At 42.6% G+C, this 27,324-nt stretch overlaps 1 protein-coding gene across 1 annotated transcript in view; it reads right to left on the reverse strand.

Moving 5' to 3' along the window:
* SYNE1 (spectrin repeat containing, nuclear envelope 1) overlaps nt 1-27,324 on the reverse strand; it is a 407,398-nt gene that overhangs the window by 122,311 nt on the left and 257,763 nt on the right. The window contains exons 86-94 of the mRNA XM_014532125.1: nt 26,947-27,204; nt 26,306-26,488; nt 24,851-24,994; nt 21,364-21,549; nt 20,073-20,213; nt 12,437-12,595; nt 12,063-12,224; nt 2,255-2,449; nt 99-272 (exon numbers count right to left, since the gene is read on the reverse strand). Of these exons, the coding sequence (XP_014387611.1) occupies nt 99-272; nt 2,255-2,449; nt 12,063-12,224; nt 12,437-12,595; nt 20,073-20,213; nt 21,364-21,549; nt 24,851-24,994; nt 26,306-26,488; nt 26,947-27,204 (1,602 nt within the window). The remainder of the gene's footprint in view (nt 1-98; nt 273-2,254; nt 2,450-12,062; nt 12,225-12,436; nt 12,596-20,072; nt 20,214-21,363; nt 21,550-24,850; nt 24,995-26,305; nt 26,489-26,946; nt 27,205-27,324) is intronic.

Here is a 27,324-nt window from a genome sequence, read left to right on the forward strand (position 1 = left end):
AAATCGTATATCCATATCAAGCCTTTTTACCATTATGTTTTCACATCTGAAAATATGCTTTGTGATGTTGACATGTTCCTTCAAGATCATTTCCATACCTGGCAGTCCACCAGCTGGGCCTCCATGTCCATGGGCTCCTTGGAGGTGCCCAGCGCGACGTCCAGAGTGGCCTTAGTGCTCAAGAGCCAGTGGTCCAGCTTGTCGACTTCAGAGCGGTACCTCTGCAGGGCCTGTTCCTGCCTCTGTTCCTCCAGCTGATCATTTAACTTCTCCTAATGAATTAAGCAGAAGGTCACATAGATCGCCCGAAGGTAAAATCATTAAGATTCAACACAAGAACAATGATCTCATCTCTGGCTGCTCACCAGAATCAACTGTGAAACTTCAAAAGCAAGACAAAAACAAAACAAAACACACACAAAAAACTATCCTTGGCCACATACCAGAGCAATAAATCAGAATTTCTGGAGGTGAGTCTCAAGATTCATATTTTTAAAAATCTTTCCCTTTGATTCTAATGTGCACCTAGAGTTTAAACATTCTTACATAATACAGGACCAGGTAGATAATGTGAATGATGAAAATTCGTCAAGGATTAGAACAAAACAATGGCATAAGATGGTGGGTTGGAAATAGGTACATGACCCCAATGTGGGGAAACTGTAGGGAGCGGTGGGGACTGTGACAAACTGAAGTACATACGGTCCACCTAGAAAGAAAGCATCATGAATTTCAGGCAATTGATTCCCTGCAAGAAGAAGTGGCCCAGTGTTACTAGTTTCTTGAATGAAAGAAGAAATTCTTTTTGTTGTTGTTATTGTTAGATCTCTGTGTGGTTTTTTTCAATGATGGCAAATAATTCATATTAAAAAAAACACACCAAGCCAATCACTTAATTTTAATTTTGAAACTCCACAAATGTTTCATAGAATGATTGGGGATAATATTAATACATTAAAAAGTTAATTCTTAAAATAAGGTACTCTAAATACCTTATTTTAAAATTACTTTATAAATAACTTATTATTTTTAAATTACATGAAAAATAGTTTAACATAAACTTTAAATAAAGCAGACACATTGATTTTAAATTTATTCTGAACAAGAAATACATGAATATATTATCTGACTAATCTTATAACAGGTAAAACTAGAAGGAGCCTACACACCCAACAATAGGACCATGTTTAATTGAATTATAGTATAATCATCAGCCAAATAAAATAATATTAAGTTCGTGTAATAAGAAATGTATTGAGAACTGATTTTATCCCAGAGGTACAAGGAGCCAGATATTCTAAAGGATTTTGTGGAGTCTCAGGTCTAATGTCCTATACATTTAGGGCCAGAAATGATAAGAGAGAATAAAGCAAAAATAAACTTTCATGAATCAGGGTGCTTGAACTGGCTAACACTGACTAAAGATTTATTCTTCACAGCATTAGTAATAGTATTCATAATATGCTCTTATTTAAACCCTAGAGGCCCGGTGCACAAAATTAGTGCACAGGTAGGGTGCATAGGCCTGGCTGGCGATCAGGGCTGATCTGTGGGGCAATCAGCAGGGCGATCGGGGGGAGGGGGGGGCCCCGCTGGCACCCGCCTTGGCCGGCCTGGGGCCTGTGGGCTGGGGGCAGCTACTGCATTGAGCATCTGACTCCTGGTGGTCAGTGCTCATCATAGCAACTGGTCTTTCCACTGGTTGTTCTGCTGGTCATTCCGCCATTCAGTTGATTTGCATATTAGGCTTTTATTATATAGGATAGCAAACCACTGTGCAAACCTTCCATAGCTATTCTTCATAAAGCCCATGTCTACCAACTATTTGCTTTCTATATTCTCAACTTTTCATGCTGAAATGAGGCAAAAAGAGGTGAGAAGATGCATTTCTGGCTACACACTGACTCAGTGCTCCATTCATGAGACCCTCCCTGAGACATAGTACCAGCTCCTCATGTGTGAGGAACAATGAAACTGTACATCATGCCCAGCCCCTGTAGCTCAGTGGTTGAGCATTGACCTATGAATCAGATCACAGTTTTATTCCCAGTCAGGTTTTCGGCCCAATTCCCAGTAGGGGACATGCAGGAGGCAGCCAATCAATGATTCTCTCTCTCTCCCTCTTCTGTCCTCTCTGAAATAAATAGAAATAAATATTTTTTTAAAAGAAAAACTGTACGTCACAAAGTAACCCAGACACTTGTCAACACAACTCTAAGGGACATGGACATGTGGGGCTTCCGAGTTATGTTACCTCCAAAAGCTGTCGTTTCCCTGACGCCTTCATCTTGATGGTGGACATGCGCTCCGCCAAGACAGTGAGCGTGGACTGCAAGGCCAGCTGCTCCGCGGGGTCAGACTCCGGGGACTCAGACACCAGCTCCTCCGCGAGGGATGCCTGCAGCTCGCTGATTTCATCTTGGAGCATGAGGATCTCATCCATCAGTGCCTGCGGGAAAGACGGGAATCACACTCAAGTCCGGATTTCTGGGGACTGAGAAATCCTGTCACCAGCTCAGTCTCCCATCAGTTGAGATGAGTGGATATATTTCACTCAAAGCCATTTAACCAGCAGATAGGGGGCCTACGAACACAAGTTCCAACATGAAAGTCCCAGACGACCTGTCAGAAAAGTTCTGATTTCAAAACCACGTGTGTCATTAAATTAAATGAATTTGAACAAGTTCATGAATCTTTCTGCGCCCTAGCCGGTTTGGCTCAGGGGATAAAGTGTATGAATCTTTCTGGTTTTCAATAGGCTCATCTATAATCTAGGGCAGTGATGGCGAACCTATGACACGCGTGTCAGAGGTGACACGCAAACTCGTTTTTTTGGTTGATTTTTCTTTGTTAAATGGCATTTAAATATATAAAATAAATATCAAAAATATAAGTCTTTGTTTTACTATGGTTGCAAATATCAAAAAATTTCTTTATGTGACACGGCACCAGAGTTAAGTTAGGATTTTTCAAAATGCTGACACGCCAAACTCAAAAGGTTCGCCATCACTGATCTAGGGGGTGGGGGCATGCTCAATTCATGCTCGCATCTACAATTCTATGTTGAATATAAAATTCATCACTTTCTTCCTCCACACGATTTTTCCCATTCCCACTCCCAAGTTCCCCAGGTTTGAGATAGCTATGCGTTTTAATCCCAAACTCACATTATACAAGATGGGAGCCATCTGTCACCTGTTCGAATGTCACCACCCTCTCATTTTTCTCCTTTGCTTCCCAAGCTAACATTTGCCGTTTCACAAGGCTGATTTCCAGCCCCTCTTTCCTCGCTCTGTATCTGTCCCAGGTGAGGGCCATTCCCAAGGCTTTCAATGGTTTCCAAGGCTGAACCCCTCCAAAGGTGCATCCCTAACCCAGACATCCATCCTAACAACAGGCTCCTATATTCAACTTACACATCTCATAGGTATCTCCATCCTATGACGTGTGGAGCCTGCCTCCTCCCCTTCCTTCTCCACCTCAGTAAAGGAGCCGCCCTTCTGGGCATAGCTCCACCTCCAGACCCAGGGGCCATTCCTCACACTTTCTCTACTTCACTGGCTCAATCCAATCCCACACCAAATCCAAATGCTTACTTGTGTGCCTGTGTATCTCCTCCGCTCCACCCTCAGTCAGAGCCTAGTGTTGGGGCTACCTGCTCACATTCTCGTCTCTCCAATCCCCTCTTCACCAAGTGATTAGAGCGAGCTTTTAAAAAGGTAAATCAGACCCTCTCACTCACCTGCATTAAGATACTTAGTGGCTTATCACCTGTAAAGTAAAATCCAAGCTCCTTCCCACGTACTTGTCTGGCCTTACCCCTGCCTGCCTCTTATACTACACTCTCTCCAGCTCCTATATTCTTGCCTTCATATTAGTGACTCCAGGACCCTCAGCAATCTATTTACTTATTTACTTATTGAATTTATTGGGGTGATATTGGTTAATAAGATTATATAGGTTTTAGGGGTACAATTCTATAATATGTCATCTGTATATTGTATTATGTGTTCACCCCAAGTCAAGTCTCTTTCTGCCACCTTTATGCTCCCTTTACCCTCTCCTACCCACGCTCTGATCCTCCCTTTCCCTCTGATAATCACCATACTGTTGTCTATGAGGTTTTATTTATTTTTTTGTTTTTGAAATATATTTTTATTGATTTCAGAGAGGGAGAGGGAGAGAGATGGAAACATCAATGATGAGAGAGAATCATTGATCGCTGCCGCCTGTACACCCCAACTGGGGATTGAGCCTGCAACCCCAGCATGTGCCCTTGACTGGAATCAAACCAGGGACCCTTCAGTCCACAGGCTGACACTCTATCCACTGAGCAAAACCAGCTAGGGCTGTTTTTTTGTTTTGTTTTTTTGCTTAATCCCTTTAACTTTTTCACCTAGCCCCTCTATTTCTTCCCCTCTGACAGCTGTCAGTCTGTTCTCTGTATCTATGAATCTGTTTCTATTTTATTTTGTCCATTAGATTCCACATATAAGTGAAACCATATGGTATTTGTCTCCCTCTGATTATTTCACTTAGCATAATGCTCTCCAGGTCCATCCATGCTCAGCAATTTCTGTAAAGTAGCAAGCACCCTGTTTTCCCGATTAACGTCAATCACAATTATACATGGTTTTTATTTTCCATTTTTCATGCTTTATGACTTGCTGTGTAGCTGTAATCATGGCAGGAGGGAGTCTTACTTGGGATTTAAATGTGTGTTAGAAAACAGGCCTTACTGCAGAAGGGGCTTTGTATTCGCCAGTGTTTCATAGTTCCCAGTGACCCCATGTGCCTAATCCCCATCTTTTCACAGGACTGCAGGCTTCCCTGTGAGCACGGTGCCTTCTCCTGTAGGCTCTCAACAAATATTAACAAAACAAATAAGTAGAACTTCTCTTTCCCTAATATCAAGTGTCATCAGGTTTAACCGGATTTTTACAGATGCGATGACACTGATATTAGTAGATACACCTAGGAAGTGAACACACTAAATGCACAGCTCTATGAAGTCTCACCAACTGCACACACCCATGCTCCCACCCCCCAGAGCAAGAAGGAGAACACGCCCAGGACTATACGCCCCCTGATCCTGCTCCCTGTCAGTCTCTCCCTCCTTCCCAAGGATCGCCAGCCAGGGTGTTGGCTGGTAAACGTCCGGGTTATTTTTGCCTGTGTGGGCTCTGGATAGTGGAATCACCCCTGATGTACTGCTTCGTGTCTGGCTTCTTCCACTCCCTCTCGGGACTGTGAAAGTCTCTTGTGCTGCCTCATGTACAAAGAGCTGATCATCTTCATCGCTGTAGCATATTCCACGGTCACGTGGTTTGTAGATCTTTTCCATGTCAGCCTTTCTAGTGGGTTCATAGAGGTGATCTCATTGTCTTTTGAATCTGCATCTCCCTGATGACTAATGAGATTGAATGCTTTTCCTATGTTTGTGGCCACCTGAACATCCTCTTTGGTGACCGCCCGCTAAAAACCTCCTGCCCATTTTCTAGTGGATCCTGCCCTTTTCTTGCTGAGGTGTGGAGTTGTTTGTTTCCTCTGGATAAGAGTGCCTGTGTCTCTTTTGGTTCTGCGTATTGCAAATATCTGCCCCCATGTTGTAATCTGGGTGTCCCTTAATGGGAAAAGACTTGCTTAATGGTCCCTTTTGGTAGTTTGATGTACCAGCATTTTCCTCTATTAAAAAAGTTAGGTGCCCTTGCTGGTTTGGCTCAGTGGATAGAGTGTCGGCCTGCGGACCAAAGGGTCCCGGGTTCGATTCTGATCAAGGGCACGTACCTTGGTTGCAGGCACCTCCCTGGCCCATGCCCTGGTCAGTGCTTGTGCAGGAGGCAGACAATTGATGTGTTTCTCTCACATTGATGTTTCTTTCTGTCTTTCCCTCTCTCTTCCACTGTCTCTAAAAATCAATGGAAAAATATCCTCAGGAGAGGATTAACAACAACAACAAAATGTTAGGGCTTTTGGTGTCCTATTTAAGTGATCTTTGCCTACCTCAAGGTCATGAACATATTTTCATATGTTTCTTCTAGAAGAATGCTATTCAAAGTGTGGTCGAAAAAAATGGCATTAGTCTGCAAAATGTTTGTTGCCAGTTCATGACCGGGTGACGATAAAATAGGTAAATGTTAGGAAACTTTATAGCAACCTGACATTGACCTGATATCCAAGAAGTATTTTATTTTATTTTATTTTATTTTATTTTATTTTATGTTACAAAGATAATGGTTTGTGATGGGCTAGAAAGTTTAAATAAATTTTTTAAAGGTTATTTACTACAGATAGTTTGAGAAGCACTGTTGGAAAACGTTTTATTTTCCCTTCACATTTAGATCTACAATCCACCTGAACTTAATTTTTGTGTCCAATGTAGGTAGGGGGGTCAACAATTTTTTATCTGGATAGCCAACTAACCCTGCATTACTTATTAAAAATGATTTTTTACTCAGTGCTTTGCAGTATAATTTTTGACATAAGCCAAGTGTCTGTGTAGATGTGAGTGTGCTTCTGCCTTCCAATTCTGTTCCATGGACCCTTTGGCTGTCTGTCTGTGCCAATACCACACTCCCATACACACTATAGCGTTGTAAGTCTCACTCTAAATGATACATCCTTCAACTTTACTCATCTTCTTCAAGGTTGCATTGGCTATTCTTGACCCTTTCAAATTTCAATATATATCTTTTCATACATTTGCCATATATTTTAGAATTAGCTTGTCAGTCTCCACCAAAGAACTTACTGGGATATTATAATTGGATTGTAATGAATTACAGACTGATCTTGCTTCCTATACATTCAAAATGCTTTTTGGCCTGGGCGGAGTGGCTTACTGGTTGAGGGTTGACCTATGAACCAGGAGGTCACGGTTGGATTCCAGGTCAGGGCACATCCCCAGTGCAGGAGGCAGCTGATCCAATCAATGATTCTTATTATTGATGTTTCTATCTCTTTCTCCCTCTCCATTCCTCTCTGAAATCAATAAAATTATATTTTTAAAGATGCTTTTTGTCCAGTAAATTATTTCATACTACCTTATAATAACTTCTTGTTATTTGATTGCCAAAAATATAACATTTGCATTATTTGGTCTGTTTAATTTAAAGGCTTCTCCATAACTAGTTGGACCGCATTGTCTTTTTCTGCATTGACCCTCGGTATGAGCAAGAATAGCCCCCTCGCTATTGCACACCTGTGGCTTTCCTCACAAGTACATTTATAGTGCCTTCTATCCACTCCTGTTGCCATTCCAAATTTTCAAAATCTGCCTCTCCCCAAAGACCTGCAAGAGGTTCCTTCTAGCTACTTCCCACTGCTGTAGCCCACAATCACTTTTTTAAAATTTTCTTTTTGGTACAGTATCTTGGTAATCCACTCCACCCTATAGTAGGTTTTTAAAACCACAAATTAGTGAAAAAAGTTCATCTATTTCAGCTGTGCACATAGTAGATGCTCAACAGATCTGGTTGAATTCATTCTTACTCTTCACAGAGAAAACATGTATCTGAATCATGAAGCAACAACAACAACAACAAAAGCCTCCTCATTTAATCTCAGTCGCTTTGACCAATCAAGGGTAGAGTGAAGTCACCAGCTTCCGTTTCCAGCTCGCAAGGTTCTGAGGTAGCTCCCTGAATGCTCTGAAGACGTAATGAAAGAACTAGGAAATGAAAGATTCTAGCACGGTTAAGTTTCATCCTGTGAGAGTGGAGCCTCCCTATTCATGCTTCTGTTTACTCTCAAGGGAGAGCGGATATTTTTGGAAGACAGCTATAGTTTTTCACAGCCAAGCTTCCTGGGGTTTTCTCTAAGGGTGATAAAATGTTTTTGCAAATGCCACAGAATCATACACTTTAAAATGGTTACTGCTATAGGATGTGAATTTCACTTCAATTTTATTACAAAAAGATCCAGACAGCAGTCAAATAGGCCTTCACCCCATAGCCCTGTCTCGGCTGGTGGCCAGCTGCTTCCCCAGGATGTCTGACTCAAAACTAAGGAGAGGAAGATGAAAGGCAAGTCTTTGGGCTTCTGACTTGTGGTGAGAAGCAGGGCGTGTGCATGACACTTTCGTGGTTTAGAGAACTACCTACCTTGAGCTTCTCTAAAATGACTCACTCTAGAGAGAACATGGTTTGGTTCAACACCAAATGTAAACATGAATTTCATTGTGACTTTCAGAACGATCTACAGCAGCATAGTTCATTTCAAATGTTGAGTGGCTGTACATATTAACACCAAAACAAAATAACCTCAGAGCTCTGTCTACTAGCCATCACTGAGCTTGGTGAGGCAGAGACCACACATTCCCACAAAGAGTTAGCTGCCTATGACAATGGAGGTCCCATCACAGAGGGCTGAATGCTCAGAACAACAGCCACAAGCCAGCGTATGAGCCTGTGAATGTCTTCAAATGTAATCTGTCAAACAATGTATAGAAGATAACAGGAAAGTCACAGTATTCCACCCAAATTCAGTAGAGTTGGACAAAAGTTTAAAGGAATAATGTAGGAATTCAGTTAGTTCTCAAAAGAAACATGAATGCTTCTGAGCGAGTGTTGGGGAAGAAATAACAACTGAAGTGTTTGTATTAATTTCTAGGAAATATAAAAAACGTACTGGACTTTCTCACCCACATTCAGCTGGAATTTAGAAACAGTGATTCTACAGTAGTGCTTGGACATTTTTTAAAATTTATTTTATTGATTTTAGAGAGAGAGGAAGGGAAAGAGAGAGAGAAATTTCAATGATGAGAGAATCATTGATTGGCTGCTTCCTGCACACCCTCTGCAGGGGATCGAGCCGCAACCCGGGTATGGTGCCCTGACTGGGAATCAAACAGTGACCTCCTGGTTCATAGGTTGATGCTCAACCACTGAGCCACGCTGGCCGGGCAGTGCTTGGAATTTTTTAAGTACCATTCCAGAAGCTAAGAACCAATTTAGACGCTGTGATACCATGAGCTTTTCATGTGGGCGGCTCTGTCCCAGAATTTGTAGAACACAGATTCTGACAGCAAAAAGTAGGTCAGATGGAAAATGTCAGATTTGTGATTACATGAGACATTACACATTACTTATACTTCTTTCCCTCTCAGAGCAGCGGTTCTTAACCTGTAGATCGCGACCCCTTTGGTGGTCAAACAACCCTTTCACAGGGGTCGCCTAAGACCATCCTGTATATCAGATATTTACATTATGATTCATAACAGTAGCAAAATTACAGTTATGAAGTAGCAACAAAAATAATTTTATGGTTGGGGTCACAACATGAGGAACTGTATTTAAAGGGCCAGAAGGTTGAGAACCACTGCATTAGAGCATTAACATAATTGTTAAGCTCAAATCGGCAGTCATCATTGAATTAGCTTCCTCTCCTCATTGCTATGATTGCTAGCATTACCACTCTCAACTTAGAAAGAGAAAAAGTCACATGGTTGGTCCTCATTACAAGAAAAGTTACAGATTCATTTCTAATTTACAATACTTAGCATTAATACACAATTTTGAGTTTTCTCCATTAAATCCATTGAACAAAATAATAATTTGCTCTATGCTTAGCTTGTGTGTGTTTTCATGGGAATGCCTGGAGGCAAGGTTGTGGTGACTGGGAGCTAATTTGCATTTTCAATCAGCAGCTCTATAATGTCACCAGGCAGATCACCAGGGCAAATCACCAGGATCCTGTTTTCACAGAGATCCTAAGTCCTGTGGGACCTAGGGAAGGGTTTGTTTTTTGTTTGTTTGTTTTTTTTGGGGGGGAGGGTGTGGTCAGTCACCTGGGACATAAGAATGGTGAGCCTTGAACAAAGGCAGAGAGGACCCGGAAGGAGAGAGAGGTGAGCTGTGTGATCCTCTCCAGAAACATGGGCTTCTGCTAATCTAAGCGAGTGACACTCAAATTCACTCTATTCCAGCCTTTAGATAATTTATTAGAGTTTTGTTTTGTTTTGTTTTTAATCCTCACCTGAGGATATTTTTCCATTGATTTTTAGTGACAGTGGAAGGAAGGGGGAGAGACAGAGAGAGAGAGAGAAACATCGATCTGAAAGAGATACATCGTTGGTTGCCTCCTGCACATTCCCGACCAGGGCCAGGGATTGGACCAGCAACCCAGATATATGCCCTTGACTGGAATCAGAACCCAGGACCCTTCAGTCCACAGGCAGATGCTCTATCTACTAAGCCAAACTGGCTAGGGCAGCCTTGGGATAATTTATGCCAAATTCCTTTGGAAGCTCAAAGGGAGCTGTGATGGAATAGAGAGAGGTCCCCTCCAGGGACGGGGAAGCATGGGTGATGGGGTGAGGGTTGCAACACTGTAGACAGAGCCCCAGGAGCACACTGAGGCTGCGTGAAAAACCCCTTCAGATGACAACGAGGTGGCCCTGACAATCAGAAAACTGGGGCGTCAGTTAAAGAGGACTGTGGAGCTCAGGGAAAACCACATTGTAATAGTCACCAAAGTCCCTGACTATCCTCACGATTGGTTTGGTTTAGGTAAACAGAGGTTAATTTTAATTTTATATATTTATGTATGGAACCCTCCCCAAACCAGACTGACTAGGGGTGACTTTGAGAAACAGAAAGACCCCAAATAAGGCCTCAAATGGATGATAGGCACTTTGATCTCTATCTTACAAAGTCACAGAAGTGTCAAAAACCTGAAGTCATATTCTCAGTATGCTGTCTCTAGATAAAATACCTTTATTTTTATGTTATACTGCAAGCTCCTATATTGTAAAAGAATGCCATTTCACCTTAGACCGCACACATGAACAAACAAGATATTCCAAGGTTCTGAAACTACACAAATGCAAATTAGGGGAAAGATAAATGTGTACTTGGTAGATACACATAGCATGTCATGCTTTTATAGCTCTTAATTTGCATCTAAAAATATTTTCCTTTTCTTCTGCTTTCTATAGGGCTGCCACATGCCCCTGAGCTTTGGTCGGGGCAGACAGCACTTCCCCACATCATGGTGATAATATTTAGGTGAATGTAAGCCTCGTACCCTTGCACCTCCCTTATACCTGATCGTGCATTAATAGTGCACCTGATAAAATGCTAAAGGGTGACCCAGATTTTAACATATGCACTTTCTTATCATGCATTTTAAATTGATGCATTTTAAACCATAGCTTTCTGGGTTAGGTTGAAATAACTATCTCTTCCTCATAGAATGTTATAGCTTTGCCTAGTTTACGTAACCTTTTAAAAAGGAATTCAAGGCAAGAACAAGCACAAGATTATAACTTAGAAGCCCTTACTCTTCAACTGTTTCTTTGCCCATTGAAGTCTGAGAGCTATTCTCTTAAGTGATAATAGGAGGTGCTGGGCACATGGTTAAGTTTCTTAGAACAGCAATACCAAGAGAAGGTAGATGGAAGGGTGTCTTATTCTTACAACAGTTTACAACAAAATAAAGGAAATACAGGCATGGAACAGACATATGCAATACTGTCAACAATAAAGATTTTAAAAAAATAAAAGGAACTACACTTTGTATAATAAAAATAACAAAAATAGATACAGAGGCAGAGCAGCATCGAACAGACTGTCAAACTACAGAGGGAAAGCTGGGGAGGGTTGGAGGGCGGGAAGTGGGGGTAAGAGATCAACCAAAGGACTTGTATGCATGCATATAAGCATAACCAATGGACATAAGACACTGGGGGGTAGGGGAGGCCGGGGGAATGTCAAGGGGAGGAAAAAGAAGGAGTCATATGTAATACTCTTTGTAATACTTTAAGCAATAATAAAAAAAAGAATTAAAAAAATTACAATGGTCAAAAAAAAAAAAAAAAAAGCAACAGCAATGCATGCAGCATCTTTTCATTAGGTTCAAGGTCTGACTTTCTTTCTTTCCCTCTTCGATCCCTCCCTGAAGCAGGAGTGGAAACCACCAGCATTTGGAACCTTGTTTACTCGGTGAGAACTGATACAGTAAAAAAATGTCAGTCTGCTCTCCCACACACGCTTGGCCGGTGACCAGTCACAAGAGTGCACCTATGAAGTCATGCAGGAAACTGAAGTCACCGCTATTTTTACCTGATGCTCAGCCATCTGGCTCTCTGGACTCCGGCCCGGCTCCAGATTCTCACCGAGTTTCAGCTCGATGGCCTCCATCTTCGTGGAGATGGCCTGCAGGGAGTCCTGGTACCGCTGCTGGCGTTCCAGAGCTTCGTAGAGCGTGCGCTGCTTTTCACTGATCTAAAGCAGAAAAGGGATATTACCAAACGCTTCCTCGCCCTTTATCTTCTAGGTTATGACACTGCTTTCCTCACTGCTTTCCCTCTGTGGCCCAATAGAGGGTGGTCAGCGGTGCAGGGCATGTGTAAACTCTCTGTGTGGATTGCAAAAGGCAACCACGAAGGTCACCGGTGTCTGGTGGGCTCAAACCGGCCCACGTTTCAATGACTTACCACGTTCTTTAAAGTTTCCCAGGAACGCTGCAGGTTGTCCAGCATAGCGGTCGCTGAGGGCTCCAGTCCTGGCTCATAGAACTCCTGGGGTGGCAGCTGGATCCTTGCGGCATCGGTCTGCAACCTCTCGGCAGACAAGGCTTGGTAATAAGCAATATCCTGTGCGGGCAAAGCACAGCGCTGGAGTCAAGGGGAAGACAGAGTGTGGGTTCACAGGCTCTGCGTGCTGTCTGTCTGGAGGGGGGGGGGGATTCACACCTGTCCCAGGGGCTACAGACTATTTTTATTATTATTGATTTCAGCGAGGAAGGGAGAGGGAGAGAGAGATAGAAACATCAATGATGAGAGAGAATCATTGATTGGCTGCCTCCTGCACGCCCCCCCACTGGGGATTGAGCCCAGAACCAGGTCATGTGCCCTTGATCTGGATAGAACCCGGACTCTTCAGTCCGCAGGCCTACACTCTATCCACTGAAGGGCATGTGCCCTCGATCTGGATAGAACCCGGGACTCTTCAGTCCACTCTATCCACTGAGCCAAATCGGCTAGGGCGGGGCTACAGACTATTAAAGTGAGTAAATTCTTGTGGCAAGAAGAATGTAGAAGTCGTATCAAAGCACATTATAGTTGCTTTAGAATTTCAGCTTATGTTAAAAAAAATCAACAAATTTAGCAATAAAAGTTGTCAAAACTCATTCTTATTTTGTATTTGGTAAAATGGAAATACAAAGGATTGAAGTGGTACACGTATTTAAAGATTAACTACTATAGCAAAACAAACAAAAACCCTAAGTAATCTTTTCTGAACCTTTTCTAAAATTCTGCTTAATGCATTGCTTAAAGTTCTGAATAATTTGCTTTAAGTAAAATTAAATCTACAGAAAGTCATTTTTCAGGGATAGCCAGATCTTCCATATTTGAGAGCTCATTCTTCATGGAAATTAATTTAAATATTTTCACTTTAAAAATGGGAAAAAATAGGGAAGCTAAAACTACTCTAAGAAACAAATAAAAAAGGTTCCCTTCTAATCAATTCCTGGAAAGTACACAAAAAAGTAATCAAAGTGAATGATAAAAAATCAGGCCCTTGAATTATTCTTATTCCTTGGGTTATAAGTCATATTATATATTTTATTAATATTGACAATAGGATCTATTATATCAAGACATATAAGTCAGGTGTTTCCATTTGTTTCTGTGGTTATTTGTATATTAATAGAAGTTGAATTGGTGAGTAATGTTTAGATTCTGGGTATTGCTATCATAAAGTTCACTCCTTTTACAGTTATGTTATTGAATAAAATTATGTTAATTTTAAATACCTGAACCTTATGGATAATAATGTCTTGGTAAAATGTAGTGAAGAAGGTCCCAGCTGCCCGAGAAACCACGGCCATAGCAGGAAGGGGCCTGGTGGTTGGGGTCAGTAGGGGAGAGAGGCAGGGTCCTGTAGTGGCATGAATGCAGACAGCAGTCTGACACCTGAGAAGCCAGGACACCTGAGGTCCAGTTGGCATTCTCCTCCTACGTAGTCATATAATTGGGGCCAGTCACTCCCATCTCCTGCACTGGTCCCTCCTCTGCGCAGCACTGGGTGCTTCTGAGGATTCACTACAGTCCCAGGTGAAGGGCCAGGAGACCTAACTATGTTGTTGCTGTTGCTGAGGCTCCAAATAAGTCTCTAACATTTACTGATGGCACTGGGACATGGAGACGGGTTCCTCTCCTTTCCTAGCCCTGTCACCTCCTTGGTCGGTGACCTTGGTATTCTCCAGTCCTTGGAAAAGCTCATATTCATTCATCCTCATGCACCTCCAACCCACTTCAGTCCTCCATACCCTTGAACATGATAGCCTGTCAGCACTGACTTGGTTCAACCCCCATGCACCAGCGACATCTAAAGTTACTTAAACATTTCTTTTGCCAACAGCTTCGTTTCCTCTGTCCATTTGACCTCTGCTTCACTCACTTGGAAAACCCCAACCAGAACTCAATATAATTTTACTTTAAAGGATGCATGTATGTGCATGCCCCCATACACACACATGCGTACAGACACGCAATGAAGCCACCCAAGAGATACTCCTAACATTCTGAAATTTCCAAAAGTATGTCTGTATTCAGACTCACCTTTTTCTTATTCTGGCCAGTTTCCTTGCTTAAGGCTCACCCTCCTAGAATCCCATCCATCTTTGCTTTCAAGGGCTCGGTCCCTTAACATCCTCTCCCTCTCTCCTGACTTTCTCCTCAGCACAGAGTCAAATCTTTTCCCTCTGAAAACCCCTGCAAATAGTCTTTCTTTCATAATTATTTTCTTGCAGGATATCATATATTAGAAATTTCACAAATTATTGATGGGTCGTTACATGTGTATATACCTGTATACACATTTGTAATCACCATTTCTTACTTTCCTCCCTTTTAGTTCATAATGCAGCTTCTGAAAATGGTAGTTTACACTTGATATGTTCACTTTCTCACCCTCAATCAACTTCTAAATGCCCAGTTGAGCTTCAGTCCTAACCAGTCCACTGCAATTGTTCTTGCCTCATCATCAGTGGCTCTTCCCTACGAAATAACAGGAGTATGTTCCAGCCTTTCTCTGGCTTGACCGCTCAGTAGCATCCATGCCACCGGCCATCCTTTCTGGAAACACTTGCCTTTCATCTCTCTGCTCTCCACCCAGCCCTCTAGTCATTCAGTCTTTCTCGTTTATAGTTTTTCTCCGCTCATTCTCAAACGTGGGTGTATTTATAAGCTCCTGACTCACATACACAGTTGAATGAGTATATCCCAGTCTCTTTCAACTCAACATTTAAAAAGCAATCGAGGGTGACAAATGAACTTAGGAAAAAATGATAAAGCATTATCCGTCTTTCACCTAAGCTAAAGACTTGATATTTATTTGCTATTTCTTCTCTCCTTATCAACTACTGCTTATGTAAAAATGACATTCTACTGACGCATGCCCCTGCCACAGCATTGGTGCAAATTCTCATTACAGTGCCTTCCCCCATTCCCAGGCTGTACACTGGCAGCCCGTACACCTGTAGATTGGTTTATACAGTGTTTCAAATTGATTAAATTATTCTTCACCGAGACAGGGAGATTTGGTAAGAATCCAGATTCATGGCTTCTCCTGCAAATCAGAAGGTAGGGAAGGAAGCCTGGACGCTGTGTCCACAGGGTCGCAGCAACTCTAACAGGGGAGAGGCTGCCTCCTGTATGTGGAGCGGTGCTGTCCAGGTGGCCACCATCCCCCTGCTGTCTCTCCCATTTGCAGCTCGAGTCTGGGCCTGGCTCTGACAGCAACTCTGTCCCTAACTCCCTCCCTGGCTCTGAATTGGTGCATCTCCATTCTACTGTCCACATCCACCCAGGTTGATCCATCTAAAACTCACTTCCGTACGTAGCTTCTAGTCGATTTTCATCAACAGTTAACTATTAGCTCCTGGATCAAGTTCAAATTCATTTGTGTGGCATCCAAGGTCCTTCAGGGTGTGTTTCCTGCATCCCTCTAAGCTTCATTTCTCTTTCTCCTTCTCCACCAAATCTGTTCCTCCAGTTCCACCGATACTGTTTGCAGTTGCCTTGATGGGCCATTTTCCTTTCTGATAGCACACCTTCCTACCTGGGGTTCCTTCTGCCTGGAAAACTTCACAACTGCCTAACTTTCACTCTTGTCTTAAAGTTAAAGGTGCCATCCTTGACCAATCCTGGACTCCAGCCTGGTTTTAGGTGCTCGCTGTCAGAGCACGCATCCCGATCTACTGTAATTCCCTGCTGCTCTCAGGCTGGGGGCTCCCTGAAGGAGAAATGCCTGTAGTCTCTGATCCTGAGCACATCCTGCTGTTTGACAAATAACAGGCAGACATACATGTACATCATGAATCATCCATATCAAAGTGCTTCTTTAAATCTATTGTTTTATTTACATGTCTATACTATTACACTCCTCAAGGGAAAAGTTGCTTTAAGTGTTGTAAACATTTTTAAATTAAAGGCTCTATTATAAATTGTTAAAAGGCTCTTAAAAGAGCTAGAATAAAATAAATCTGTTACCAAAATATCTTTTTTTCTGGCGCTTTTGTGTTTGATTATGATTGTGTATGTGTGGCTCAGGCCTGTTAGACAGGAAGGAGAACTGTTATGTGTGTGTGTTTTAAGGATTTGAACATACACCGCCTTTTGTAGATGAATAACTTGGACCTCTTTGAGGATGACATGGATTCAATAAAATAAATCCACCAGTGCTTTAAGTAGGTACCAAATAAAGGCAATCTTTGTCATTTTGAGGAATCACCCTGAGAAATATGTGTCTGTGACTTATGTGCCTAAGTTCCAGGAGTTGTTATCCAGTAGATTCCTAAGGAAATAAATTCAGAAAACTATAGCTACCATTTCATCACCATTTTCCAGTCAAAAAGGTACTTTTAACGATTAACATCATATTTAAACTTTTTTCACAATTGTGTGAAAGCGGCAGCACTGCTTCCCATGGCAGATGCGGGGACTGAGGCACTTGCCAAGGACGTTCAGCTTAGAGGAGGGAGAGCTGGGACCTGCGCTGACCTTTAACCTGGAGCCCAGCGCCCCAGCCCTTACACTATCCCCTTTCAAAGCTGTGCTCTCCTCAGCTCTCCCAGGCACTGCAGTCTTGTTTGGCTGGCTTCCATCGGGACCACGGAGCCTGCAGCCCATCCTGGGGCTGCTTCCTTCATCCATCCTCCAGCGGGTGAAACTGGAACCACATTTCAGCTAACAACTATTGTCAGAGACAGAACACCCCGAAAGTGGGCGATCCGCTCGTTATATAACAGGGATCTACTTACAGGAGCAGCAAGCACAAAACCTTTTTAAACCGCTGGGCCTGTATAAAGCAGCTGTGCACATTCTGTACCGTGTTTTGAGTCTGAAAACTGGAACGCATGCGAATTCTAAATGTCCTTCCCAGTTTCAAGACAAACTTTTGTGAATCCAATGCTTCACTGGCCATGTGTATTTGTTCCTTTTCTTTCTTTTTTTTTTTAAATATATTTTTATTGAGTGCTTCACTGGCCATGTTGTATTTGTTCCTTTTCTTTTTAAAAAAAAAAAAACATATATATATTTTTATTGATTTCAGAGAGGAAGGGAGAGGGAGAGAGAGATGAAAACATCAATGATGAGAGAGAATCATTGATCGGCTGCCTCCTGCACGCTCCCTACTGGGGATTGAGCATGCAACCCGGGCATATGCCCTTGACCGGAATTGAACCCAGGGCCCTTTAGTCCACAGGCAGATGCTTTATCCACTGAGCAACACCGGCTCGGGCTGTATTTATTCCTTCTCCCCTGGCTTACATTACTGTAGAAGAATGGCATGTGGCCGTAGATGATGGGGTCAATTTGTTAAGGCAACACCAAACATAACACTTTTGCTTTTTAATAGCTTCTGCCTAGTAGAGCTGCTTAACATAAACTGAATGAAATTTAGAAAGAATTTGTAGTATCACATATAAGTATGTTAGGTTAACAATGTGATTTAATGGATAGTTTCCTTTGATGGAGAGAAGTGACAAGTGGGATTAAAATAAAGCATAATCTCACTCACAATTTGGGGATTTGCTTGAGCTCGACAGTTAAAATAATTATGATAAATAATTATCATTTACAGGACACTTTCATGTCCTCTGAAAGACACTTTAGGAGAAGCAGCATCGAGACTTATATTTTCAGAAAAGGGATATTCTTCCCACAGTGTTAGTCTCAAGGCCAGTGTTTATTGTTCAATTTTAAGAATATTAGGCATATATTTTTTTCTAAACAATCAACAGCTGACTGCAGCCATGTTTCTCTGATCCTAATAATATGTGACCACAGGAAAGAACATTTCAAAGAGTGAGTAATGCATATTTTAAAATCAGAATTTGGAGAACAGTTCCCCAAATCCTCCAGAGCACCCTGAACTTCCCCATTTGGGCTGTTTTTCAATTTCCTCTCATCACTTTTGTTATTATTGGTCCCACAGCCATCTTTCTCTGTAGATTACAAGGGCCTGGAGGGCAGAAAGCCCAGCTGTGTTCCCCTTTGCTGCACCTCTGGGACCCGGCACAAGACCTCACTCCGAACAGGCACTCAGGATGTAGCTGATGAATGGATGAACCGCTAACTGCTCTCAAACTATAGAGATTTTAACCAAGAGAACTGTTCATCTAAAGGCGTCATCAATTTTATTCTCCTTTCTGGGGGGAGGAGGGGTTGTCTTTATCACAGAAACCCTATTTTGAATGCTTCTGCTTTAAAATTTTAAAAAGTATGATCAATTTGTAATATAGTTAATAGAGCCTTTGCTCTCTGTAATATTTTTTTCAATATATTTGTATTGATTTCAGAGAGGATGGGATAGGGAGAGATGGAAACATCAATGATGAGAATGATTGATTGGATGCTTCCTGCATGCCCAACACTGGGGATCGGGCCCGCAACCTGGGCATGTGCCCTTGACTGGAATTGAACCAGGGACCCTTCAGTCCACTGAGCCACACCAGCTCGGGCTCTCTGTTTAATATTTCTTCCTTGATAATACAGCTAAACCTCTTAGAACATTTACATAATTTTCTTTATTTTATTTACGTAATTTTATAGTAACACAATTTTTTAAATAATGTTTAGTTGTTTTGGCTAAATGAGAAAAAGGTAGCATTACTCAACATGCCTTAAAATTTGTTGATTATTGTATGAGTGTCTTTTTTATTTCTATCTAATATTTCCATGAAAAATTTTGACATACTTTTATAGAATCTATTTTAATATAATGTGTGATAAAAGGCATCTCAAAACAAGGCATTGTTCCTATTTTATAAAAAAAATAAAATTTAAGATTATTGAATGATAAGTGTAAAAGCTCAAATCTACTTGGGCATTCTAATATATAAACCGGCAGCCAGACCTTTAAATTGGATGACCATTAGTAAATGAAACAAAAGTATGATATGACGAACCGAAGTTTTCCAGCTTCAAAATCTGAGCTGGGCCTGGCTGATTTGGCTCAGTGGTTGAGCGTCGATCCACGAACCAGGAGGTCACGGTTCGATTCCCAGTCAGGACACATGCCTGGGTTGTGGGCTCATCCCCAATAGGAGGCAGGCAGGAGGCAGCTGATCAATGATTCTCTCTTATCATTGATGTTTCTATGTCTCTCTCCCTCTCCCTTCCTCTCTGAAATCAATAAAAAAATATATTTTAAAAAACCTGAGCTGGTAGTTGTCAAAATTAATGTCAACACATATTCACAGAGCAATAGAACCACGTTATTTTACATGGGCGACATAAACATTTCCTTTTCTGTTAGGATGCAGGGCTCCATTACCGAGAGCTGTCAGACACCGGAGCCACATGCTGTAAAACAGAGCCTTCTCCAGCTATCATTTCTGTGACCCAGTTTTTGCTCATCTCATTGCCAGGAGCCCTGGAGAGGAGATGACCTGGAAAGCCAGGAGTGGTCTCACATGACAATCACAGCTTGTGCAACTGTCACACCTCACGGTGTGTTCCTCAAAGGCCAGGATTCACACCCTCAGCCCGACAGGAATGAGGTCCTGCAGGCGTCCAGAGAGCACAGCGAGGGGGGCCCCCCCGAGCGGGTGGTAGGTACCTGGTTCACAGAAGCTTCGGTGTTTGCCACAGGAGACGGGGAGCGACAGGCAGGCGGAGAGGAGACCTCACTGCTGGTTCCTTCCTCCCCAGACTCCTCAGTGACAGGTGAGAGCAGAGTGTGACAGCGACCTGCAGTCATCTGTCAATTAATTTAAAAATCAATTAGCTGTGCAACAAAAGACCTGGTCAGGCAGAGGTCAGAGATCATTATACTAGCATAACAAAGGTTAGAATGACTGAGACCCGCATCTCATACACACTCGTGTTACACGTGTGTTAGTATTTAAAAGTGTGGTGCAGGTGAACATGAAGCTAGGAACCATTTGTAAAGAAACAGGGCTAGCAGGTGCATATCAGAGTAAAAGTTTTGTGGTTGACGAAATAGTTCTCTAATTTATTTTCCTTTTCTTGATTGTTTGTACCTTTATAAATAATTTTTTTTAAAAAACATGAATTGTACACATGATGGAAGGGTCTATCAAATGGAGCTTGGACTTTTGTGTACAGCTCAAATTTCAAATATTCTGAGAAGACAATTGCACCCTGAGGGACATGTCACCTAAGTATTGGTTATGCACTAGACATGGCACAGCACATATGTGTGGGAAGTACACAGCACTGGAACACACTGAGTTACCAAAATAATTCATGCATTTTACATGCAAAGTGATGGGGAAATAATGCAGGCAGAAATTAGTGGAACTTCTTTATTTTAATCCAAAGCTTAAGCTATTTTCTTATTTTTCTAAGAATAGCCCTTCTTCGATATTTTACTAAACATTTCTACAACTAAACACACATATCTAGCCAGCCAATGTTTTAACTTGGAAAGCACACAATATATGTAGCATGCTTCTCCCATCTCCCAGAAAACTAGAAAACTGTGCAAAGGTATTTTGTTTTGTTTTGTTTTAAATACTTAGAGCCTCTCGGTGTTCTTGCTCAGTTATAAACAAATGCAGGGCCGACCTTCGGCATGTTAAGTAATTCAGTAGTCTCAAGCAAATAGCTTTATGTCAACTGTCATTGTTTACGGTGTCAAATATTGGCTCTGGCCCAAATGTAGCAGAGACTTCAGGAGCCTGTTCCTCACTTCTCCTCGGCAAGACCTACTTCTGATCCCTAAAACAAGCCAGACTAAACGTGGAGCCAGGAGCCAGGAGCCAGGGTGCAGTCAGAGAGGGTAAACGTGGAGCCAGGAGCCAGGAGCCAGGAGCCAGGAGCCAGGGTGCAGTCAGAGAGAGAGAGAGTGCAGGGCGCCAGCAAACCTGGCCTTGACCCTTACTTACCATGACCACAGAGGGGTGGGCGGAGGTGGCTGGGAGGAGCTCCCGGTCCAAGTCCTCCGCCAGCCCCTCCACCCCCGTCACCGTCAGCAGCATGGTGGCGTTCTTAGCTTTCATTGTCAGCATCTTGCACTTGGAGTTCAAGGAGGCGATCTGCTCCTGGTAGCCCTTGATTTTCTGAGCCAGCTCCTGAGGAAACATGTTCCCACCCCCTGAGTGTCAGAGCAGCATCAAAAGGAAACAGCGAGCCGCGTTCATCTTCCTCCAGGGCTGGCCAATGAGATGGCAGCGCTGAGCCTGGCGGCAGCCGCGGTGGGAGGCAGGATGTGGACGGCGAGGGGCAGCGAGCCTGCCTGCAGCGCTGGGTGCCGGAGCCGGACCACCGCGCGGGGCGCAGAGGGGCCAGAGCCGCTGGGCAGGACACCCAGGCTCCGGCCAGGGATCCTAACCCCGAGGGATGCTGCGTGCGCAGTCAGGAACTTATGTAACCTGAAGAGCCTGCCGCTCTCTTTCCAGCGCCTGAAGAACCTGTCACTGCCAGATGGTTCATGCCATGGAAATCAGGTCATGTGATGACTAAAATTACAAAAAAATGCAAAGCTCAGCTCTATACTGAATATTTCCAATAGAGCAGTCAGTTGTGCAGACCTGGGCAGCAAGCAGACTGCTTGCCATTCTTGTGTCCCTGGGAGTTGTTTTTGTAGATTAGCGTAATATTTACATACCAAAGCCTAATTTTTTAATGCAGATGACTCCCCAAATAAAATTTTTTTGCATTCATCAAAATTTCCCTCATGTTCTCTACCAGGCCTCACATGTTTCTGATGCTTCAGACTAGAGCTTTGAACTTATTCAGCTCAAATTTAATAGCTTTTAAATACGTTTCTTGTTGAAAAAATTGTCTTGAGAGATAGAGGTTTTAAACCTTTTACCAGGAGCTTATTGAAAATATATTCTGGACAGCACACAGCTATTAAAAATTCTAAAATATTGACATTCTAAAATAATAAGTTAGAACTATAATTCTAAAATATTGACATTATATTCTTACTTAAAAGATGACTACTTCTTTTAAAAAATGAAAGTGTATATTCTAAAACTTATTCCTAAAAACTACAACACCATTACTTTTTCCTATTCCTTGTATTTGGCTCCTTTGTCTAAAAAGTTTGTACAAAACAGTTTATGGCAAAGATATTAAATGTCAGTGTCTTTCAAATGAGTGAGTATATACAGATCTGTATACATACACTCATTTTAAAAACACTGACATTCAAACTAGAGCTTTGAACTTGAAGTTCAGAAACAAACAAAATGACAACAATAAAAAATGACATACATGTGTGCATATGTCTGTGTATATGGACGTGTATGTGTATACATATATGCATACACACACAGTGTACCATTTTGTTATTATTGTCATTTTGGCCTGATCTTCTGACATCTAGAATAGTTAGGGACTTTTCAAGCAAGGATTTAAAAAGTAGGAATCATCACTTCTTTACCTACTAAGGCTGTTAGATACTCAAACCTAACAGTTTTAAAAGTACAGTAGTGATTAAGTTGCTATTTACTATATATCTGGTCTCATGCCTAACACATGGGTACTCTATTAATAATTAGTTAACAGGCACATACACTAGTAAAAGACAACTACCAGCTCACTGTACTCCCTGAGTTCTGTTCCCATAGGACAAATCCTCGCGCATTCTTACAATGGCTTGCCCCATCAGGTAGGTGAGAGGAATCTTTGTGAAGCACAGTGAGTCTTAGTCCTTCCGCCCTTTGTGCCACATGGATGATCACTGCCCGTCAAGACTGCAGCACCAGCGGGTGCCCACACTGACAGTAAACACCCATGGCCTAAGCAGTTCTCAGCTCAATTGTGTGTAAAACTCATCTGGGTTGTTTGTTAAAAATGCAATTCAAGAGATCAACCAAAGAAATTGTATGCATATATGTATAACCCATGGACACAGACAATAGTGTGGGGTGGGGGGTGGGGCAGGCTAGATGGGGTCAATGGGGGGAAAAAGAGGACATATGTAATACTTTCAACAATAAAGATTTTTTTAAAAAATGCAATTCTGGTCTCCAAAAGACATTGATTTCCTATGCTCATGAGAATCTGCACTATATAGTTACCCTACGTGACTGAGAGCAGAATTAGCTCTCCAGAACTTTCTTCCCTAAGATAAGCCTGCCTATCTCCCATTAACTTTGTGGGTTGGTGGTCAAGTCTGCTCTGTTAAAATGGAGCACCGACTGGGTTGACCTGTTCCCTATTCTCAGAAAGCATATGTGTTTTTAATTTTTACTGGTTGTTTCTGAAAATGATTATAAAGAATGAGCATATCCGTGGGGATTTCTGGAGCAGTGGCTACTCCAAGGAGAGCTGCCCTCTGTGGCTGCCCCCTGCACTCAGGGGTAGGCCTAGGCCAGGTGGACAGCAGCAGGCCTGTGTGTGCTCTCCTATGATTTGAAAGTGGCAGGATAATGTTCTCATTAAATGCAACATTCGAAAAATCACAGAAAAAAATGGGAAATGAATCAGTTATCAGTTACCCTACGTGCTCAAGTTATCCGTAAGGAAATCAGGCTCTCATCAAGATTTGGTTCTATTAACAGCAGACTGAAAGTACAGGAAGAAGCATTCTTCCAAACTTTCATGTTATCGCAAATCAGGTTTACTCCTCTCAGCACTTTCCTTCCTGTGTTTGTTTTATACATACAATGAGCCCTGCCCAGGGCTAGGCCATCATTGATTTGAAGATTTATTCTAAATCCCATGACAAAGCTAACACTTGTCTACACTGATGTTTAGAACTGGCGGGGGGGGGGATGAGCAGAGAATGTGACAAAATGAGCAGATCTCTGATCAGGAGCCAGAACAGTCGGCAGCTGTCTGTGCTGGGAACCAGCTTCATGACCTTGGGCAGGTCATTTGTTTCTGGGCCCATCATTCTTTTCTTTTGGGCAATGAGGTAGCCCAGATAGATCCTGCTGCAGTGAAAACTAACTTGGAGCCCAAAATACTAGATTAGAATCTGTTTTCTTTGAGGAACTAGATCTGGGGACTTGGGAAATCACCTAAAAAAATCAATTTTTCACCCAGTGGGCAGGGCTCAGTAGATTGAGTGTCCTCCCATGCACCAAGAGGTCAAAGGTTTGATTCCCTGTCAGGGCACATGTCTGGGTTGCAAACTTGATACCCAGTAGGGGGTCTGCAGGAGGCAACCGATCAATTCTTCTCCCTTGTTCTCTCTCTAAAAATCAATGAAAACATTTTTTTTTTTTAAAAAGTGTGCATGTGGGGGGAAGATTCATGCCAGTAGGCCTCAAAATGCAAACACAGCCCATGAGACTGCCCAAGAACCGAACACGTATGTGCGGGACTGGGAGAACCTTTCTCTCTCATTCACTGGAAACCAGTCACAGATTCTAATCCAGCCAGTGTCCTGCCCCCCTTCCTGTGTTCCTGTCTCACCTCGTGCCGAGAAATCTGGGCCTGCAGCTCCTGGATGTTGCTGGTGGCCATGGGCGTATCCTCGATCTCTCTGTGGGCTCCTTCTATCAGCTCCTGGAGGCTCTGCATCTCTTGTTCATATTGTTCATATTGCATCACAGCCTCCTATGGGGGAAAAAAGGCCACAGCCTTATCTTTCCATATCAGTAGCTGGGGAAGCAATGCTGTGCTGCTGTCAGCCAACTACAGACTGAACTCCTATCACCTGTGTGTCTGGGGAATAACGAAATGATGGGTAAAATTCCTAGGTGATCCAAAGCCTCAACTTTGCTCAGATGTTCCAGAACCTTCTCTCCAAAACATGCTGCCAAGATTACTCAGGAACTCAAACCAATTAAGTGGCGAGATGCTCTATCTTCCCCTATTCATTGTCCTGAAGATGGCAACGTCATGGTCAGGCATGGTAGGAACAGTGTAAAAACATAATGATTATCCATCTAAGAATACTGAATATATATGTAAGGCATTTGGTAACTGCTGGAGTAGAGGATAAAAAATTACTTCAGCGTGACTTCTATTCCCAGGAATTTACTGCCAAACAAATGACAATATATGGAATAAGGACAGTTGACCAAAGAGGCCATTAGCAATGTAATGAGAGGATATGCACATAATTTTTGGGTAAAAATGGTACAAGATGAGCCCTAGCAGGTTTGGCTCAGTGGATAGAGCATTAGCCTGCAAACCCAAGGGTCCCAGGTTCGATCTCGACCAAGGGAAAGTACCTCTGTTGCAGGCTCCTCCCCGGCCCGGACCCTGGTCAGGGCACATACGGGAGGCAACCAACCGATGTGTTTCTCTCACATGGATATTTCTTTCTGTCTTTCCCTCTCTCTTCCACTCTCCCTAAAAATCAATGGAAAAATATCCTCGGGTGAGGATTTAAAAAAAAGAAAGAAAGAAAGAAATGGTGCAACATGAGTTGAAATGAGATATGAAGTAAATAGTATCATATTTTCCTAATAAATGATTTTTCTCTTATTAAACAGACTAATAGTTATACTTGGGTGCACTTCTCAGGCACAAAAATGCATTTAGTGCAACAATAAGCTGAAATGTGAAAAAAATTCTATAATATGTGCTAGCAGTAAAGTCATATTTCAAGGTTCTAGATGATTCTCAGATGAATATCGAGGCAAAAAATATGGCTAAATAGAATATTAACCTTTATAAGCTGTTGTTCTAAAAATATCGCTAAAAGATAGTGTTCACCAACAGATATCTTTTTATAGAGCTTTCCCCAGGCTTTCATGGGTGATCCAAATAATACCATTTCATTCCCTAATTTTACAGAACCACAACCATCTGTCACAGTTCACACTCTGGGTGTGTTTTGAGGGCTGAGCCCTCACAAGCTCAGTAAAGGAGCCATGACCCTGGCTGCTGCTGGGCTGGCGTGGGGACCCCCGCACGTGCCTGCATGACGTTGCACTGCTGGATGGCCACGTGCTGCAGCCGGCTGGCCTCCTCCTGCAGCTGCAGGGCCGCGTGGCAGAGCGGCAAGCTGGTGACCACGTCCTCGGGGATGCGGAGCGCGCTCTGGCAGGTCTGCACAGCATGTACCTTCGGCTTCAGCGACTCCACCTCACACAGCAGGTGCTGAAAGTGCGAGTATAGTCCACACTTTTATACCCAAGACTTTCTCTCATAAGCAAGAGACAAGTTACAGCGTGTTTACAAGTTATAAACATTTTCCAAGAAATATTACAAAAACAATGCATAGAGCCTGGTCAGTTGTGGCTCAGTGATTGAGCGTCAACCTATGAACCTGGAGGTCATGGTTCGATTCCGGTCAGGGCACATGCCGGGGTTGTGGGCTCCATCCCCAGTGTGGGGCAGGCAAGAGGCAGCCCATCAATGATTCTCTCTCATCATTGATGTTTCTATCTCTCCCTTTCCCTTCCTCTCTGAAATCAATAAAAAATATATTTAAAACATTTAAAAAACACTTAGCATACAGAGCTAAGACTATAACTGAGTTTAAAAATCTTTTTTCCTCACTCTCCTCTTTTAAAAATCTAGGCTCCCGCTCAGCTCCCCGGGTTGATTTTGCTCACCTGTCGATGAGAGAGTTGCTCCTTGAGACTAAGGCGTCCCACTTCCGGGGAAGCCAGGGTTGTCTGGGCTTGCTCCAGAGCCACTTGTAGGTGCTTCAGCTCTGCTTCAAATTGTTTCATATCCTGCGGAGGAAAAGAAATATGAATGTCATTAATTAAGCACTTCAAGTTCAAGTTCAAGATGAAGAATAGCATCACAGTCAAAGAAGGCTCAGCAGAGGTGAGCACTATACCTCCACTATAAAGCACCATTGTTTGTGTTTTTTTGTTTTGTTTTTTTTTAATCCTTGGGTGAGGATATTTTTCCATTGATTTTTATTTTTTATTTTTTATCCTCCCTGAAGATATTTTTCCCCCTGTTTTTGAGGGGGGGGAGGA

This window comes from Myotis brandtii, unplaced genomic scaffold, assembly GCF_000412655.1.
Source record: "Myotis brandtii unplaced genomic scaffold, ASM41265v1 scaffold847, whole genome shotgun sequence".
NCBI classification, from domain to species: Eukaryota; Metazoa; Chordata; class Mammalia; order Chiroptera; family Vespertilionidae; genus Myotis; species Myotis brandtii.